The sequence below is a fragment of the Haliaeetus albicilla genome, chromosome 7, assembly GCF_947461875.1.
Source record: "Haliaeetus albicilla chromosome 7, bHalAlb1.1, whole genome shotgun sequence".
NCBI lineage: Eukaryota > Metazoa > Chordata > Aves > Accipitriformes > Accipitridae > Haliaeetus > Haliaeetus albicilla.
The window spans coordinates 43,683,620-43,704,201 of NC_091489.1; the positions used below are offsets into that span (position 1 = coordinate 43,683,620).

Genomic DNA, 20,582 nt, shown 5'->3' on the forward strand with positions numbered 1-20,582 from the left:
GGAGATGCCCCCAGAGCATCCATCCTCAATACTGTGAGCTGCAGTGAAAGAAAGGGTGACAAGGACAGTACAGCACAGATGATCAAAGCAGCAGGCAGGAGACGAGCATTGCTGTTAAGGGCAGCCCAGCTGACCCCAGGACTGTCCCTGCCTGCCTTAGAAGTGGTGTGTGTATGCAGGAGAGAGGAAGCTAACTGTTAAACGTGTGCGAAACCTCCAGAGGAAGAGCAGAGGAAGCCACGCAGTGCTGGACTGGATAAGACAAGGAAGAGGGAAGCCAGGTTTCTGCCCTCAGCTTATTTTGAGGAAATCACCATAAACGCTAGCTTTCAGAAACGTCTGACCATCCACACCTCAAAACATCCATCCTTTTGTCTCTCGGTGCTTCAAGCTCTTTATCCTCCCTCGTCTCTATCCCCTGTGCATCTCGTTGTGATTCCACAACCCAACTCGTGCCAGCGTAGATAAGGTGGTATGGGATAGGCAACACGGTATGGCATAGGAACGAGACACCAAAAAATGCATAACCCGCTCTGTTAGGTTTTGGGGGGGGTTTGCCCAACTGTCCTTTGGCTGGGGTTTTGGGAATAGCTTCGGGCACTTAAATGTACTTGTGATATATAGAGACTGGATTTATAAATGGTGCATCAGAGTTTTGTCATACCTGGTCTTCACTTTCAAACCTTGCCTCCAGTCCAAGGAGCTGGCTGTATGTTTGCTCTGGCATCCGAGCTGCAGGTTAAAAGCCCCTTTGAGCTAATACAAGGGAGGAGGCAGGTGGACCATGCTGGTCAAGTGACCAGAGCAAGCTGTGTGCCTTTCTTTTATTCCAGTTTTCCATGGCACGTCCCCGACATCAGCAAGCCAAAGCAAGCCAAGCCTGGTGGGCTGCCCTGCTAGAGAACAATGTAGATGTGCAGCGAGAGATTAGCGAACAAAAGCTTAGGAGTGTCTCCATTCAAATTAAGTAACAGATGGACCTGGTCTGTGTGGGAGCTGATAACGGTTATAAAAAGGCCATCACCAGACTGTGGCCAGCCCACCCTGGAAAAAACCCACTCACTCGTAAATCCTCTGTGCTGTTATAGCTGCTTGAGCTAGTAAGGCTTTATTTTTACCAGCTATCATGAAACAGCATGACTTATTTTAGATGCATGGCTTGTACTGCTCAGTGAAAAGGGTGCCAACTCTCCAAAGAGGCACCTACAAACAGAGGAGATGTGCCCGCCTGGGCAGGGAACGTGAAGCATAATTAACCTAGAGAAGGCAAATGCAACATTACAGAGCAGAGTTTGGCATTCCACGTGGTTCTGACTTTTGCTTTTCTCCTCTCTTAGGTAGCTAGCTGATGGCACTCGTTTCTTCTGAAATGCTGATAAGGGAGTCTCTGGTGGTCTCAGCGGGAGCAGGACCCCACAGGACAAAGTTGTGTGGAAGACCATTGAGTATTTGCGTTCACCTGAAGATGTAAGAATTCCAGATTTTGCTCTTAATTCACTCTCTTCCTGCTCACCACTAGACAAGGCAAGGAGACGCATGTCTGTGAACAAAGTACGTACAGTTCTGGAACAAAATCTTAACCTGTTTAAATCTCCTGATTTAAAATAGCACCTTAAAGACCCGACTGTACTTGCTGCAGAGAAGGCCCATTAGCATCCAGACCATGCACGCAGTCTTTTTTCCTCCTTCCCCCCCCCGCCCCGTTTTGGGCAGGAGGATTTACTGTTCTACCTTCTAATGAGACTGCAAAGCCATGGGTATACACACAGCCTACACACCCACACTCAGCAGCGAAACAGGTTGCTATCAAGGAAATAGGGAGCCCTCTTAAGACAAAAGCTTCTCTGTAAAGCAGCCTCCTTCCGCAGACAAACATTCCTCCTCTCTCCCATGCAGGGAGGGCAGCGTAGGTGTTGCCTGCTGAAGACCGCACACTGCTTTCTGATGGTTTCCCAAAGTTTGGTTTCGTCACGTTGGGATGCAGCTGCAGACACGCTGCCTCAAATATCCATCTGACAAGGGCTTCTGGAGGTAAGAATTTCGCAATCTTTGGTTGCCGCTTTGCTCATGGCATTGCAGCATGTTTAGAGATGAGATATTAAGGGCCTGCATATCTGCACCTTCAGAAATGTGAGACAGCCTATTCTCAGATCAGATTTGCACGCCACCCACTTTGCAAATCCTTAGGTCTTTGCGAGGAGAAGGCATCATGAGCCATGCTCCAGAGCTGCCTGAACAGGAAGAGTTCAAGCTTACTCACAGTCTTAGCGTAAGTCTGAGCTCTTGGCTGGACATGTTTGAGCTTGGACCTCGTCCACTAGCAGGTTCTCATGCTCTGCTCTCCCTAAGGGAGCACAGATGGTTTAGGAGAGAGCCAGAGCTGAGCCAACGGCTGGCAACCTGGGGAGAAAGCTCCCAGGTTGAAGGGCCTAGCACGCTTACCCCATTTGACTGAAATAGCTTTTCACCCATCAGAACAGACACGGCTCGAGAGACCAAGAGCCGGCTCCACAAAGGTATCTAAATGCCGTTGACCTCAAGGGGAAGATGGGCATTTAATGCTTTGCAGATGTGGCTGGACGTGCCTTGCCCAACACCTTAATCTGCGCACGATCTGGTCCTAGCTCTCCTGTTTTCCCAAGCTCACACCCCGGTTTCTGGCTCTTCTCCTGGAAAGCACTGGATGTACGTGCAAGACGGGAAGGAAGCAATGCTTTGGGTGGATGACTAATACCTAATACTTAAAAGAGTTTAAGATGGAAGCAGCAAGGGCTAGAGAGTTCCCAGCATGTCAGATTGCCTCTCTTTCTGTAATATATTTCGGACCACCTTCAGCTCAAAGAAAAGATGGAAAGAGTTAGAATTTGCCCCTCAAAATCTGGGATGAAGGGTAATGGAGAGGGAACAGAAAGGTAACATGAATAGGAAAGCTGTGCATAGAAGGGGCTATTACCAGACCTTGCATTCCTGAATTGCTTCTCCCTTCCCAAGAAAGGAACATGAGGCTGAACTGAAAGCCTCATTTTCCTTGGGTAAGCAACGGGGAATAGGGTAAGAAACAGGGAACAAGCTTCTGCGTTGCATTAGATACCACTAACCAGGGAACTGAAGTCCTGCCCAGATCGTTTATTTTGCCTTGCTACTGTCCTCTGAGGTCAAGCCCCTTCCACAGATGCTTTGGGCTTGCAACGTTACGCTGACGCTCCAGGAGGAAAAAACTGAGGCAGGTGGCCTTTCTGTGTGGCTCTGAGGGAAGGCCATTAGGCAGGAGAGCTTCTAATTACGTCTGCACCAAGTCCTTGGCAAAAGCCAGAAGAGAAATAAGGCAACAAGGAAACAATTACAGATCACTTGGCTAGGAATATATCAAAACAGTCACATTGTACAGAGCGCTGTTCTCGCCATTTTCATTAACAAATGGACAGCATAATTACATCTCCAAACTGGTCTGGCTCACAGCCAATACGGACCATGAAAATCAGTGCATTCACAGAAAATGGGACACGAGAGGATCTCAGGAGGTCAGCTCATCCCCACCTCTGCTTTTGGGCATGAAAACCCAAAGAATACAACTGGCTGGACCTCTGGGTGTCTGCTGAGGTTCTCACATGCAGTGTTTCCCCATGATCGTTTTCATCTGTTAAAATGCTGCACATTTATCAGTTAAGCCTCATCCCTTCAAATTCAATGTCTCCTGCGATTCAGTAAGGATGTACAGTTCCAGTTCACTGGAGGAAAAAACTGAGGAATGGGAAGTCACAGGAAGAGTAAGGAACACACCACCTCAGCCAGCAGTGGATATACCATTCTGTGATCTGTTTACTGGATGAGAGTGCCTTAGAAAAAGCAAAAGCAAAGGCCAGGAACAAAAATGGTGAGCACTGAAGAGATGGGGGAATATTTGCACACGGCAGATTTGAAACCAACCCTTCCTGCCTATTCCCACTTGCCTTCCATTGTTTCCCTAGCCAGCCCCAGGAATTGCCACACAGGCACATCCTACGTTACTTCTCACTTCAGCAAGTCCCTTTCCTCCCAAAAGTGGCAGATGCTGATACCAAATTAGTGCAAAGTGGGAGGTAACCAGCAGATAACTGTGATAAGAGCCAGGGGCGATGGTCTTCCTCCTGTCCTCTCCCTTCCTCCCAGCAGGGCTCTCATCACAGCAGATGGATGCTAAGGGAAGTCTCCAGGGCAGAGTCAAGTCAGTGAGACATGGCAGGGATCTAGGGCCAGGATCAGGGAGACAGAATGAACTGTAACGGGAAAAGGGGCGAGTTCCTTTATTTTTGTCTTGTGTGGGAATTTGACTCAAGGATTGCTGAGAATCCCACGAGCCAAAGTGACATTTTCCAGGCTGAGCGCCAGCCAAGGCACAGACTTGATCTCAGCAGGTATTTGACTTCGACGGGAGCTAGGATGCTCGGTACCTGCCTGACCCTGGCTTTTGATGAGGACATATATATCAAAAGCTGCCTGAAATGCAAAGACAGGAAATAAGCGGATATGCTATCAGCACCAGGCTTTGCAATACTCTTTAGCGTCTGGCTGTGTCCCAACCATCAATACAGAGACTCGCAGGGTTTTAGCCTATAATCCTCTATTCCTCTGTCTGTGACTCTAATCTCTTGATCCTCCGTTCTCCTCCAGCCTATAGCTTGACCAACAAAACACAGATCTGAGGTTCTGCTTATCAGAGACCAACCATGTCATCTTCCTGTGGAAAATGGGAGTTGGGAAGACAGTAGTAGTCATCAGAGCCAAGAGCTGAGAGTAGGCTAGAGAAGGGAACAGGAGAGGGCGTGAGCAAGCACACAGAGAAATCATTTATGACAAGGCTGAAAACAGCTCTCTTTTTAAGAACATTTTTTCCGATTTTACAGTATCATTTTTGTCTTTGTTGTGTGCATAATTCTAGCCTCGGGTATAAAACACAATTGTCTAGCTAATGCGTTGCACAAAACATGTACAAATGAACGCTGCAAGAGACTGACTGCAGGCGCCAAGGGAACATTCACATCTGCCTATGAGCGTGCGACCAAGAGCCTGTGAAACTACTGCCGTCATTCCACGCTGGAGAGGTGGGGCCGTCTTCTGTAAGGCGGCTTTGAAGCTTCACAGTGAATCTGTCAGAACAAAGGATGCTGATCTACAATCAGTAGAAAGCTGCTCCAGCCATGTGCAGGCCTGAAGACATGTGAGTTGAGGGAATATCATTCGTAGGGGCAGCCCCGAACCATGCGAACAGATCTGAAAAGACTTACCTTGTTAACATCAGCCTCAGCATAGGCTGCAAACCTGCAGAGGGAGTTGCGCTGCAGGGTTCAACAGAGATTATTTTCTTAGGAAGTGCATCGGGAATTAGAGGGAGCCCAGATGAAGTCACGCGCAGATAAAGATGGAAAGCTTGACACACAGCACTATTAGGAAGATGCTAGCACAAATGAGCAGGGGAGGAGTGAGGAAAGTAATGCTGTATCAGAGCAAAGAGTGAGGACAAAAGCCATTCTGGCTTGTCCCAACCTGGACTCCTGACGAAGGCAAGCTTGTTTAGCAGAGCAGAAACGAGCCTTGGCACGGAGGGGTTAAAAGATTACTTGTCCCGGGGGAGCTGAATTAGCCACATATCTGGGAACTAACTTCTCCAGACCCTGACTTGTTTTGCTCCTTAAACATCTCCTGCTGCTATTTTTAGCAGAGAATTTTCTCAGCTGAATGCTCCCAGTTGAGTCCTGGTCAGAGGCCCTTCTCCCAGAGAGACAGAGGCCCAGCAGCGTGTGCTGGTCCCCAGTTCAGCTCAGCTCTGTTCCACTGTCCTGCCGGCTTTGGGGTTTACGTGTCGCACTGCCAGGTCCCTCCCGAGGCACGGGGGACGATCCCCCCGCCAGCCTGGTGCAGGCACATTAAATGCTCTCACAGACCCTAAAAGCCAGGGGAGGCTGCAATCTGGTCTGCAATTTCAGAAGCAAGAGGGTGGACTGGACTCGATAACCGCCTGCAGGCTTTTTAGGAGTCTGGATGGCAAAAAAGGTGGGAAGGAGATAGAAATGATTAGGCTGACATTAATAACAGGATCTGCTTCTCAGCACTAAAATCTATCTGGATTCATTCCAGTTCCTCCAAGGGAAACCGTGGAAGCCTTTATTGTTCATAAAAGTCACAACTAAAATCGGACTGGATAAAGCTTAAGGAAATAACCTCTCAGAAGACAACCCTGCCTTGGCTGCTGGAAACCAATGAGGTAACTCCCTTCCTCTTCTCTGGTTTTCTTGGGGCCCTGATTCCTCCTTAGCCAAAATGCTAACCTGTCCATCCGTCCATCGCTCCCTTCCCCTGGCTCCTCGCTGCTCAGCCTCCAGCCCAGAGCAAACTACCTGCCTGCTGTCTGCCTATGTGCAATTAGCAACGTGCCAGCGAACGTCTGGGGCGGTTCACAGGGAAGCAATGCTCGTAACTTCTTTTATCTACGGGTTGATTTAATACCTGCCTGCCAGAGATGAGCCTGTAAATCAAAAGGCCGGATCAGGGCACGTGGATGGATAAATTGAGTCAAACGGGAACGAACCCCTGGCTTGTCTGTGCTAAGCTGGGGGACCGGGGAGGATCAAGTGCTCTGGATGCTGTGAACGAAGCACGGGTGAGGCTGCAGTCCAGCGCCGGAGAGCAGCAGCGGTCGGTTGGTTACAGCAGAGCCTCAGTCAAGAAGGTCCCTCTAACAATGGCCCCTTCTTGGTCAGTGTATCTGTTGCCTGTGTGTCTTGGAGTCACGTCAGTGAAGCAAACAGATTGGGAACATATTTGTACTCCCCACAGCAGCACAGAAGCCAACCCAGACGCAGAAGAGCAAGCTGGGCTCTTTTCTGCTCCTTGCCTCAGTGCCAAGTTTCCAGCTCTGCTTGAAACCTGTGGCCGAGCCCTGCTTTGGCAGGGGTGAAGGGAGAGGACAGGCAGGGTCAGGCAATACTCTACTTTCAGTGCATGCTTGCAGAAGTTGGCAGCTGGCTACAGGAGAACGGAGCCAGGCTGAACTCAGCTGCACACCTCTGAAGGCCCCCACGAGAGACCAAATCTGGCACTGTGTGGCTTTGCCCTTCTTCCCAGCTACGCTGAGACAAATGGGGCCGAGAACAGCAGTCACCTGGACAACCCACAGATGCTGCACAAGGACGAGAGCTACCTTCGGAAAGCTTCCCCAAGCCCAGCAGGAATCCCAGGAACCCAGGATTTCCCTCTTGACCTTCACGTATGCATTCCAACACATGGGCACTTAACCTTTGAGGCTCCTTTGAAAATCCCAGCAACGGCGTTTTACGGATGAGTATGTTTCCCCTAACATCTGCCCCCTGTATCGGATGCTGCCAGAGCCGCTCTCTCTTCTGGCTCTGCTCCCAGCTGAAGGACAGACAATAGGCATTTGAATGCAGTCGCCACTTCCCCTCCCAAACAGCCTGGGGGAGATGGCATATCAGAGCCAAGACAGCATTGACAGCACAGCTTGCCAGCCAGCGACAAGTCTCTCTAGACCATGGCCTGCCTTTTCTTTCCCTCCCAGTGTAGCTGAACCACTGGCTACAGTTGTTACTGGGCATGCAGGCCAGCTCTGCTGGGCAAGTCCTGGCAGCGTCCAGCTAGCCAAACTGAGGAAGACTTTTCTCAGCACGCTGCCGCTGGAGCCAGCCCGTTCCCTCTCCGAATGCTGCCAAAATGGACCGATGTCCTCGATTCCTAACCCTGCTGACCAGAGCCCTGGCTGATGGACCTCTCCTGTACCTCTCTGCCATGCCAGCTCACCTGGAAACACACCGGCCACCTCTTGGACTGCCCCTTGCTCACTCTTAATAGCATCTAGCTGCAACTAACTGATCCAGGCAGCGCATGGGGCAACAGAGAGGAGCAGTTCCACCTGCAGGAGGTTTGACAAGGGTTCAGCGAGAGCCGGCTTGGATTCTCCTGAAGAACTATTGTTCCGTCTTTCTAGAAATAGCTCTGCTTCTCGCATCCTGGAGCCGTTCAGCCTGTTTGGCACTGTTTCTGCTGCTTCAGAGACAACAACAGAGAGTGAGAAAAACCTGTCTAGACACCATTTACCTTCCATGGACTCCCATTGCCACATCAAAGCACCACTTCAAAGAAACCTGCAAACTGGCCAAGTAATAATCCCCAGCTCTCCCGTACCTGCTCCAGCTGGAGGCAGTCAGACCCATCCCATCGTGCTTCGGAGTTCACCTTTAATCCGGGCCCTTCTGGCAACAGCAAGAGAGGTAGGATGAAAATTCTCATTACAGGAACATCAACAGAAGTTACCTGGCCTCAGGCCACTCAAGCAGGGGCTACGTCCTCTCTGCTCGGCATCCAGGAACAAGCAGAAATCTCACCTGCCTCCTATCAGCGATCTACAAACCTCCAGCTCCTTTCAAAAGCAGCCACACAAAGCTCTCCTCCCAGCAGTCCCGCTTGTCCCACCTGCTCAGGTGATCGATCCCTTGCCTTGCCAAAGCCACGCACGTGAATGCTGAGCAAGCTCTGCTACAACCCAGAGATCAAAGAATATCTTCCAGTGGCACCCAAGGCAACGGAGGTCACCGACAGCTACAAGCAGCCTGTCCACCGTGAGGCAGCAAGTCACTATCAGAGCAGGACAAAGTCACGGGAGCTCAGGTAAATGCTCAAGATACGCTGAAACCAAGGGAGCTGGCGAGGTTTTTAGGTCACTTGAGCGCAAGTTACTTGAAGTCACTGCTTTGGGGAAGCACCTGGCACTAACATCAAGCACTGACCCTATGCAGCCACCACAAGAGCAACATCTAGCTCATTATTTTAATAAGGGTCCTTTGAAATACCTTCTGTGTAAGAGACAGCTAAGAAAATCCAGTCTGGCTTTATTCTGTCTCCGGCAGAAACAGCCTTTATTTAGCAAACTGCTGCTAACAGCTCTGTCTCATTAGTCAGTGTTTAGGGAACCAGGCAGCAATTGTTCTGAAGTCTGGCATTGCAGAAAGAGCCTTGATAATGAGGTCTACAGAAGACAGATTCCTCCTGACAGGCCCACAATGACCTAGAAATCCTACTTAATTCCCTGTCAGCGAGAAGTGCTGAGTAACAGCGAGGTGCAGAGGCACCGGGGGCCGATTTGAGAGGGAGGCTGCAGCCTCTGTTCACACTTTGGGGTGGGATGCAAGAGCTCTAGGGTGGAAAAAGCCAGCACCGCTCAGCACCTCCCCAGATAAAGCAGAGGGGAGGCTCGCCAGGCAGATAGACGGGGGTTTGCTAGGGGAAGGTGTGTAGCCTCGTCTGTAAAAGGCTTGCCACCACATAGAGCATGCAGAGCGCTGAGAGCAGAAATCTCTGTTTAACGCAACAGTAGAGGCAGAAGGCGGCACTTGGAAACAGCCTGGCGCTAGCTAGGGCTCCTTCGAAGCAGCACCTGGATGCGGTCTTCTCACAGGCATCGTCTCCTCTGGATGATGCTTGCTTGCAAACTGTGCCAACACCCTGCCAAAGGCTCAGCGAGCCTCAAATAGCTCAAATTTGAGCCCCGCGACTCAAACAGCTCAACTTTTTACCTATGTTCCTAGGCCTAGAGCGCCTCGCCAACTTCACCTGTGCAGCTACCGCTGCTGCCAACAGAGACTGCGGTACGTACTACGGCGGAGGCAGCCTCTCTAGTCCACCACGGACGGAGTTGTGCAGGTCCTGCCTCCTCTCACGGGGATGTGGGATGAGCTTTCCGCTGCACCAGGCAGCGTGCGTGCCTCCGAGGTGTTGTTGAGCTTTTGACACATTCTGCCCCAACCGCTTTTCCCCGTTTCCTTGGAGGAAAAATGCAGCAGGCTGGCGCAGACGCGGTACTTTCAAGTGGTTTGTTTTCGACGAGCAGCGTGTGTACCATGGTTAGGAACCTCTGGGCTGGATGGCTCAGAGCCAGCCAGGCCAGAAGATGAGGTACTCAGCTGGAATGTGGGCTGGATACGGCTGACCTTGAAGACCACCCCCAGTAAAGACCCTTACAGCCATGTGCTTGCCACCTGTTTCAGCCAGCAGACGAGGGACTAAACCAGGAATTCTGGAACTGAATGCACAGTCTGTTCCAGAGTGGTCTGAAGACTCCCACCCACGTGAAGCTGTCGCCGATGTGTGCTCTCTTACAGACCCTCGCAGAGGAATGCATCTTTGCCCATCACGTGCAAGACTGCTGCTCCCATACTGCAAACGCAGCCCTGTTTAAAGTACAGCTCAAGCCCGCAAAGGACCGCTGTAAAAAAAGAAACGCGGAAATGAAATCACCAGCCGAAACAGTGTCTAGAGGCAGCTCAAGCCAAGTCCCTCGAATGTCAGCACCAGAAGGAGGGTTCTGAAATGGAGAACCTAGCTCACTCTGCACCGGCTCTGCTGGCACAGACAGAGGATCTGCCTCGGAGACATGAGGAAAAGACATATGCTGAGAAAGGAAGGACCAGCTTTATTTTACCAGCCTGTGTTCCCACCAGAGATGTGCTTTAAAGACTGCCTTGCAAAGTAGGAATTAAATCCAAAGGTGCCTATGCATCTTCCTTGCTGTCATCCCCTTATCAGTTATCTCCAGCCTGCTCTGAGCCAGAAGATGAAAGGATCGTAACACCACTTATCTTCCCACTTAAGAACATGCTTAACAGCTTGCTGTTAAAGAGGAGGACACTCAAGCCTCGGGAAGCAGCTGTAAATTCTGCAAATGGGTTCCCTCGCATTTCTTTAAAGGAGCTACTGCTTCTCAATGAGGGACACGGATAGGAAAAGGAAACCAGGGAGGGAGGAAAAGAGGGAAGGGAAGGAAGCCTTTGTAGCAAAGAAAGACTTTGCCTCGCATCCATGAAGCTGAGTGACAGATGTGAGACGTACGGCATGTGTGTCTCAGAAGTGACCGAGGATAAGCCAGGAATTGAAGAGCTCTGGGGAAATCTTTAAGCAGCCAGAATTATGACATGTTTGTCAGTAGACCACAAGAAGCTCCAAAAACACGCTCGCCTCGAGACTGTGCAGTGTTACAGCCCAGAAGGTTAGGGATCCCCTTACATGCTGCAGGCAGAACTGCTGCATGCGACCCAGCTCCGGCTCTAACAGTTGAGGCCGGGTCACTGCACGTCCTCTGGGTCTCTCCCACAGAGCCTGCTGCCTCATCTCGGAATTTGACCCTCGTCTCCCCTCTTTGTAGAGCTACTTCTTATCATGGTGAACCTGGGTCCAGCTTGCCTTTGTCATTTACCAGCCGAGTCAAACCGTCGGAACAGCCAAACAGGATCTGTTCCAAATATTTGCAGAAAGAGGAGGATCAAGGAGCCTCCAGCAGAACACCAGGAGCAAAGAGAACAATCACTATTGTTGACCAACAGCGGGCTGCTGGCGGGCGACGAGCACGCCTCGGCGCGATGTCGGGAAAAAGCCCCCGAGTCCTCCCATGCTCACAGAGCGCCGCGAGTGAACTGGGATCTCTGGCAAAGCCCCAGCGATCCAGCACTGCAGACTTATCAGCCCTGCTCGCAGCTCAGCTGTTGACTTGGAGAACTCAAGGCGCAGTTGGCAACTGGGAGGTGGGGGGGGAGGGACTGGAGTGCCTTAGAAGCTGCTGCCAGCCCAAACGCAGGCATCAAAGGGCTTATCCTGCCCTGTTGTGTGGGAGAGCATGTAGTGCCTGTGGATGAGGACAGCTGTGTGTCGGCCAGGCCCACCAGAGGATTTCTGATGGAAGAAGAGAGAAGTTAGTACCTGGTTTAACCTCCCCTCCAGCACGCACAAGGCAGCTTTGGCAAGCAGAGCTCCACGCTGCCCTGTTATTTATGGGATGTTGAAAACTGGCCAAAACGAAGGGAAAACACCAGATACGCGAGGACGCTTACCAACTCAAATAGCCAGTTCGCCTTGACCCATGAGACAGACTCAGGAGGCGATTACAAGGCACTCTGCCTTTCATCTCCAGATTGCCAGTTCAAAGGCAACTCCATCAGCACTAACCAAGCTGTAGCCATTATTAGCTATTTGTTCATGCACAAGAAACGAGATAAGCCGTTGCCTCCTTGCTCCCTGAGAAATCAGATTGGCCCCATCGATGTACACTACACGCAATCTCAGCGGAGTAGCAAAGACCAAAGTGGGAAACAAACCAGCACCGCCTCTGCTGTAGCAGCTCCTAGATCAACAAGGAGATCCATGGTGGTTGAAGCTAACTTGTTTCATGGCATGTGTATCCAGTCCTGTCAGCAAAGCACAGATTGTTCACGCTAATAGGGAGCTGCGTATTACTCCTTCTACCTTGGTTGTTGGTATCTAAACACCTCAACAAAACCAACCCGCTCTTCCAAGGACGGGAGGGTCCCACTGGCCGGGGAAGTCAGGGCTAGTCCAGAGGTACAAGTCACTGTTGCTCAGAGAGCTGGGACTTCCCTTTCTAAGGCATGTAACTGATGCACAGGACCTCGCTACTACAGAAGGGATGTTTTCCAGGCTCTAAAAAGAACTAACCCCAAACAACATGGTGGGTATAAAGAAATATTTATCTTTGGGCTTTTGCAGAGATCGATGCAGAAGAAAAAGATTAAAGCAAAGATTTAAGTGGGTATTAAAAATAGCGGTTGATAAGATCCTTTGAGGGGATAAAAGCTATTTGACAGAAGCAGCAAGAACGGCAGGACTTCGCAACACCTTCCCTGCCGTTAAGTGTGTAAGCTCTCGGAAATCATTCAAGAGAGTGTTAGCAGCCAGCACGCCTCAGGAGGAAGTCCATTAGCAGGCAGCAATCTCCTTAATGGACCCTCGGGGTATGCGGTAGATGCTGCCTTGCCTTTGGACACTCGGTTCTTTCCACTGCTGTGACTCAAGGGCTGCTCACGCAGCCATTATCATCCAATACTCTAAGGAATGCTCCTCATCTATATGGCAGCCTAGTAGCCCGATGAATTAGTCTTTTGGGTAGCTTTCATTGAGTGAGGACACAAATTGGGATACTGAGTTTTTTCTTTCTTTCTGAGAGCACCTAGCAAAGACAGATGCTGATCCGTGAACAGAAGCCATACATGCTACTGTAACGCAGGTAAAAGCAGTAACATCTATCAAGGCCTTTGTTTTCCAAGGATAACATCCTAGCAAAAAAAAAAACCCACCACCTCCATGGCTGACCTCGCCCTAAAAGATCAAGCAGAGCCTTGTACATTGACGTGCAGACAAAATCATGAAGTCCTCAGCTGTGTAACTGACTCCACTCAAGCAGGTCCAAGAGAGCACGCAGCCACCCCGGAGAGATGCGAAGTGGCAGGAACGTTTCTACTGGGAATGAAAAGCAGGAATGCTAGGCAGAGCACTCACTACTGGCTCTGTTAAAAGGTAAACTTGGTTTCTCAGAACAGCTCTCTTCCATAACATTGTTTGCCAGTCTTTTTCCTTATTGCTAATGAAGCAAAAATTCTAACTTACTTTGGATATGTAGAATATTATGGGCTCCTTCAGTAACCACTGAAGGACTTCGTGGTTATACATCTTGAGACATACCGGACAAGACTGTCAAAAATGGCAAGTGAATTAGGTATCTTAGGTGGGGGAGTGAGCAGGGAAGTCAGACACTTTCAATGGACCTGAATTTTAGAAGTATTACACTTCCACCCTCCAAAACGGAGTCTAAAACAGAGTGCCCCAATTTACAACCTACCTGTAAAATGCTGGCCACTTATATAAGGAATGCCCCAGAGTTTATTAAGGCAGGGATTTTCAGAAGAGGCCATGGGCGTTCGAAACGCAGCCTTGTAATGGGAACAAATCCCCTTAGATTTCAGTGGATTTCTCCAGCTCAGCAGAAAATCTTACCTAGGCCACCAAAATACATTTTTAATAGCGTGATTAAAAAATCTTTAAATACTGCTGAACATTGTCCGCTGCTACCTTTTAGCCGCATGCCAAAGATATACTAACTCCCTGGCACATCGCAGTTTTAAAGTTCAGTGTCTTCAAATAAGGCAGCTGGGCCCAAATGAATTAAGAGGACTCTTAAAAACCCACTGATCTTACATTTGTGTTGTAATAATCAGGTACGTTGATGGGAATAGGTTAGAGTGTGTTCTGCCTTTAACTCTGAAATCCCTGGGATTTGTGATTAAAAAAAAAAAAAAAAAGAAAACCTCAAGCATTAACTGAACACAATTTAATTTCATCTACTTCATCTATTGCTGCGCTGAAACCTTCATTTCCCCTTGTAACTGATGCGGTGTTAAGCCCTGTGCTCCATCCCACAAGGGGCACTACATAACCCAATACATTATATTATTTATACTGACAAGTGATTCTTGCATGACAGAACAATTCCCATTAATTTTTCGAGCTTATCTCAAGTACCTATGGGCTGTCAGGTTACAGCATGTATGTGGCTGGTTTTCCTTTTAATTAGTCAATGCCAGCCCAGTGTTGACTGGACTCCCATTTGACAACTCTCAGCAGTTTGCAGGTGAGTTCATGGGAATCCTACCCAACTGTGCTCTCAGGAGCAGAGGAAATTGCAGAGTTTTGGGGTTGGGTTTTGGGGTTTTGGTTTTGGGGTTGTTTTTTTTTTTTTGCCAACTCCCATTTATAAATTTTGCTTCTGCATCAACTGCTCTTTTCTCTGCCAGTTGTCTGGTTTGGAACATGCACCCAAAGCGATTTCCTTCAATACTCAATGCAGCAGAGAAAAAGCTTTGACAAGACACTTAAGAACTGCAGAGGAACACCCTCTCTAGACCTTGCTTCTTGCATATTAGTGATTTTCCTAAGAAATTGGAAGGCCTGGGCTTAGGATGCTGCTCTAATAAGAACTGGGCACCAGCTCAATTATGCAGCTGTCTTGGTTTTGCACTTCCAAGCTGTGTGTTAGACAGCTGAACTTCTGCACAGGAGTCACACAAAGCTTTCTTACAGTATGAAATGCAGCAAGGCAATCAAAGTTAGCGACTGCTGAGGAAGAAGTGGTAACAGAACCTCAGCTGGCCATTCTTGTGCAGGAAACATCTTTAATATACACCTCCCTCAACATTTATCCCCTTATGAAGCCTCCTTGACCTCTGCTTATCTAAAATGAGGAGAAGTTTCTGAGGAGTTGGTTGTCCTTAAGACCAAAGTCGACAGAGTGCCTTGCTGTCCTGTTCCCCACAGATGTACTCTTTTGCTGGTAAGTCTCTAGAAAAAGAATTAAACTCTCCAAACAATACCTCTAAGCTCAAGTCAATACTGAGGGTGTTAGCACTCTGAAGGGTCATAAGCAAACAGAGACCTGAGCTTTCCAGCCAGAAAAAAAAAGTCCTGTTTTTATATTACTGTTTATTTTTCCGAAACTGAAAACTCTCCTTTCCAGCATGGGAGTTTTGAGAACTGCAACCCAGCAGGTATTTCCTCTGCCCCAAGCACAGCTATTGACAGAACTGCACCCAAACGCCAATCCAGCCCCTTTGGGTGAAAATTAAGACCGTGTCCAGAACGTTCATTAGTGCAATTAAAGCTATTAAGTGGTTCTTAGGCCATGTCCTGACTCAGCAAAGGAATGGGGTTTGTTGCATGGCACACACCCTTACCCTGCCACTACATGGAACTGATGTTTAGTGGTTGAATTTGGTTTTGATCCCGTGTCTCATAAAAACATGATACTCCCTAGGGGTTCAGAGGGAAGGCAAACAGCCCTTATCAATTGGAAGAAGATGGTGCAGTCCATATTCCAGTTGATAGAGAAGCCAGATTGAGAATGTAATTATCCTAATTAATTTTCTATCTTGAATTCATCTCTTTTGATATAAACAGCAGTTTCAAAGCAGGCCACCAGCTTTTACGCATAGAGCGGTTGTTTAATCTTGTTGAGGGACACGTTAGCAATACACACTTCTTGTTTTGCAGAAAAGGACTCTTGAGGACTCAGGATCCCGTTGGTCTGTGGAAATCTTTCCCCTTGCTAACTCCCTCCCACCACTTCAGGCCTGCTCTGTAAGGAGTTCACGAACCTTCTCCGGATCATCAGGGCTTGATGCAATCAACTGTGAAGCATTAGCTCTAAATATACAACTGGGAGGCCAGTTCCGCTTCAACACACAAAGGCTCATCCCAAAGGATGATAAAGCAGGGAGCGCAATTTGCAAGAGAAACTTAAATAATAATCCAAGTCAGCTGCAAGGAAAGCAGGCAAGTGGGGGCTAACCAATGTTTTACCCTTTGGAGATGGCTGAAATTAGGGGCAAACTGGCAGGAGCCTCAGAAAGCAGGCCCACCCACAGCCGTTATGTGGAGCAGCTTTTGTCCTTATTTGTGAAGCTAAATGCAGAAGCTCATTCCGCTTTATTTACTTGTTTAGGTGATTTTTGGCAGCTCACCCTCTGCTCCTGGTGCAAATCCTCAGTGCGTGGACAGATAATTGAAAAACAGCTGCAGCGGGCCAAGAGACCCAGAATTCAACTTGTACAAGGAAAACAAACAGGTCAGTATAAGAACCTAAGTTCATGATCAGAGCAACCTCTCAGTCCACAGCTCTTTCTCCTCACTAAAGAAAACACATTTTACTCTCTGAATCTACTTGTGCTTCAGTAACCAAGTAATTCTCAGAAGTATTCAGAGCAAGAGGGAATGTGCTGGTGTGTCACGTTCTTTGTCAACAGCTGTAAAGTAGATGTGCATCCAACTACTCTTTGGTGGTGATGCCAGATACTGCTTACCCAAATAGGAACACCAAGCCCTTCCTAAGAATTTTTTTGAAGATGTTATTAAGCGTCTGATTTTGGCATGGCTCTCAAAGCTGTTTGTCCCGATTTTTTACTGCCTGTTGAAAAGAAAGCAATACTGCAAATACTTCCCATCAGAAAATACCAACAAACAACTTATCATAACTCCAACAGAGCTAACAACATTTCCACCGAGTGATTTTTGGCACCGACAGCTGACTCGGAACAGTTGTTGGTGGCTGGGACAGATGGACTTCATACATGAAAAAAAAAAAAAAAGGAAATGAGAACTTCTACTCCGTAGATTTTGGAAAGCCTTTTGCAAAATCCAACCTATTACCAAAACCCCAGAATTAAATCAAAGGGAAATTTGAATATATTGAGCTTTAAAACTGAAATGTGCCAGGGACTTGCTGTATCTCCCCATCAAGGACTAAAAGGTATCAACATGTTTTATTTTTAACAGGAAACACTTGAGAGTTTTGGGAAGGTCTCCCACAGCTCTGCCCTCAGTCCAGCATGTGAAATCCTCAAAATCCAAATGCCCATTTCCACGGGGAAGCTTGCAACAGAGACCTCAAGGTAGGACGTAACATTGATGTCAACTGTAAAGCTCCACTTTCCAACACTGATGCCAGTAACTTCCGCTAGTATAATTATGACCATGGCATTTCTCTGATGTGCAGAATCTTTAGATGCTTTTAGTGCCTAGAGCTGGGTATGCACTGAATACTCCATGCTTCACTGGCTCCTGTTTCGTGGCAATGTTTTAAGGCCACGATCAAGAGCAGGGTCCGTTCTGGCACTAACACTGCAGGAGGAGGCAATCCCTGCTCCGCAGTGCTTATAGTCTAAGCAGCACTTTATAGTCTAAAGCGTACAGGTCAGAGTTTTGCAGCTCGGGATCTCAGTATCATGTTACCTTTGTCAGCTTCCTTCTGTGCCTTTTTTTTTTCCCCCAAGTAGTCAGTTGGCATCAACTGCATCCTTCTGGTCTCACTCCTATCTCCCTATCCAGCACCAACTCTGCACGGTTCAGCACATGTTTAATTTTATGTACTGCTGACAGCATAACCTTAACTTAGTGGGATGCCCCCCAGTACGTAAAGTCAAGCATAGCGGAACAAACTTTTTTATTCTCAACCTACCTCACTCCTGCCCGCTCTCTGGGGCTTATGACCTCAAATTTGAAAAGAGCTGGAAATCAGTACAGGATGAGGCACTTCGATTTGGCCATAAACCATTGTATTTAAATGGAGAGCAAACCCTGTTACCACTTGGTTTACTCACCAGATAAATGTTCTCAGGCAGAGGTGTGAAACTAGTGCTGTTTGGCTGTTTTTAGCAACATTTGTCTGTCTAAAGAAACGCGGAATTATCTGTAGTTTGCTTCGAGTCTTGCTATCTTTTAGGCCAGATTCAACGGGACACTTAGGCACTGCTCCCGTAACAGAGGAAGGAAACGGGGTACCTCTCTGCCTTCCAGCCCAACTGTAAGGAAAAGTTGTGGTAAGTAAGTCCGTCATTTTTCTCATTCAAAGGGAGCATCCGAATCCAGGGTTAGCCCCTGGGAGACTCTGCGATGCTCCAGGATCAGGCCCTCCCAATTTCTCCCGCTGAAACTGTTTCTGCTACAAACCACAGTAAAGCAAGCGAACAACAGACCCTGGAGTGCGTGCCAACCATCTCCTCATTGCGGATGAGCATCAGAGCCGTCTTCTCACCCCTCCGCTCACTTTTTTGGTAAACAGTGCCCAAATCTCACTTTACTGGAGGCCCGAGAGGCTCTGCGAGTTATTTGGAGTCATTGGAGATTTGTTTTGTCCTTGGGTAAACTGTCTGAAATATTTCAATACACTTCAGTCTTGAGTTGACCCAAACCAGTTATTTGTGTCCGCAGGCGCGTACGCAGCCCCGTGTATTTTAGTAATCGGTTGCTGGTCGTCACCCTAACCCCGCTCCATCCCATTTTCTCCTTCTGCCGTCTGGGCTAAACGGAGAGGGGGAGGAGGGCGATGCGAGCCCACCGGCTGCTGTTCCCCCCCCCAACTATTAATAGCCAGACAACAAATGAGCCCAAATTCATTCCTGAGCGGAATTAGCAAATGTTTTTGCAATTAAAACTGCAAACATTCATGCGGGGCCCCCCGGGAACAATAGGCAACTGTGCCGGGTCTTGAATAGGCACTAGTGTCCGCCCTGCCCGCCTGCCGAGGCTGCACATTCCTGGCACCCTCATCCCTTGCTGAGCTGGGGTTTTAGGCTGTTTCTTCACCATCACCCCCCCCCCCCCCCAAAATTCAGTACCCTACTCCCAGCGGGGAAGTCCTTGCTGCGGGGCTGGCACCGTCCCGTCCCCGCATCCCCCTGCCCGGGGGGTCGGGGCAGCGCATCCCTCCCCACCCCGGGACCAAGGGTGAAGGCAGCGCATCCTTCCCCTCGCTCCTCCCGCTTACCGAGCCCCGGGGCAAGCGCATCCCTTCCCCGGCATCTCCATCGGGGCACCGCATCCATCCTTCCCACCCTCCCCCGCATCCCCCTTTTTTTCCCACTCCCCTATACGCGGCCGCGGAGGGTCCCAGCGACGGGGGAACCGGGGGTCTGGGCGGGCCGGGCCGGGCTAGAGTCGGCCTTCGTGGGGGGGAGAGGGCTCCGGTAACCGGGACTCACCGAAGAGGGGCAGGAGCAGGAGGACCGCCGGCCGCCTCAGCGCCATGATGGGGTGTGCGGAGCCGAGCCCGCCGCGCCGAGCCTGCGCACTGCCCGGGAGGCGGGAGGAGGACGAGGAGGAGGAGGAGGAGGAGGAGGAGGAAGAGTGGGGGTGCCGCCGTCCCGTTGCCGAGGAAACCGGGTGGGGAGGCGCGGATCCCGGCGCCTGGCACCGCCGGGGGGGGCGGCGGAGGTCGGGAGTTTGGGGACGGGACACGGGACAAAAGTGGAAATGAGCTCGAAGGCAACGCTTTGGTTGTCCGAACCCACCCAAGTGTTGCTCGAGGGTGGGGGTTCTCCCCCTGTATTTAATAAGAACCCCTAAAGAGAGCGATTCCTTGGCGAGAATCTTCCCCCCAAAGTTCTGATTCCCCAAAAAATCCCACCCTGACCTGCGCATTTAACGATAAACTTCCCACCGACTTAGAGGAAGCGAGAAACGCGAACGAGCGCGCTTCTCTCGAGGAGCTTCCCCGAGTCCTCATGCTGTACCAAGCATTTTCTGATGTGGCCACGGGCTTAATGTAGCGATCCTGCCCCAAAACGTGGCTTTGCACAGGGAGCACCCCGAGCATGCTTGTGTGGTCCTCAAAAGCGTCCCAGGACGTTTTTCGTTGATTAACAGAAAGAAACAAAAATTGTTGGCACCGGACACTCGCCTGCAATTCAGCGAGTCAGCCTGGGTTAATGCTGGTTCATGCGTCACTAACTGTCAGTAGCGTGTGATGGGGATGTAATTAAGATCCTGTTGAAGATCAAGCAGCCGGAATGAAAGCCGAGCTCTCCTCTGTTCTGTAAACCAGCTCGGCAGAGCTGGTAGAAATTAAGGGATGTAAAAATGTATTTAACTTGATAATGTAGCAAATCTAACTCAAGATGCTAATGAGTAGATTTAAGGGGCTGATCTGAGCCTGGTGAAATTAATACAGAGATTCTCATCAATTCTAATGGCCAGATGGGATGTTTCCCTGAGGATGAAGGGGAAGGAATCACCTAATAAGACTATATGGCTTAAAACCCGACTCCAGCAGTCTTTGGGTTGGGTCCCCGTTGAGTAAGGAGTCATTTTAACACAGTCCCTTTGGACTGAAATGACAGGAGATGTAAAATATGATGACATAGAGTATAATCAGCCATAAAGCGTAATCACTGAGGTGTCGCGTTCCTCTTTAACTTCCAGCA

The 20,582-nt window shown here is 49.3% G+C and overlaps 1 protein-coding gene and 1 long non-coding RNA gene across 4 annotated transcripts in view; one reads left to right on the forward strand and one right to left on the reverse strand.

Moving 5' to 3' along the window:
* JAM3 (junctional adhesion molecule 3) overlaps window positions 1–19,467 on the reverse strand; it is a 32,091-nt gene extending 12,624 nt beyond the window's left edge. Inside the window, exon 1 of the mRNA XM_069788141.1 lies at window positions 19,362–19,467. Coding sequence (XP_069644242.1) covers window positions 19,362–19,407 — 46 coding nt within the window. The 5' untranslated portion in view covers window positions 19,408–19,467. The remainder of the gene's footprint in view (window positions 1–19,361) is intronic.
* On the forward strand, window positions 7,731–18,565 carry LOC138686195 (uncharacterized). Of its 3 annotated transcripts, none has more exons than XR_011325562.1 (4): window positions 7,731–13,350; window positions 14,625–16,450; window positions 17,158–17,273; window positions 18,104–18,565. It is a non-coding gene; the product is annotated as an uncharacterized lncRNA (long non-coding RNA). The 3 variants fall into 3 exon arrangements; XR_011325564.1 differs by having other exon boundaries at window positions 18,233–18,565; XR_011325563.1 differs by having other exon boundaries at window positions 15,877–16,450.
* Window positions 19,468–20,582: the final 1,115 nt, after the last annotated feature.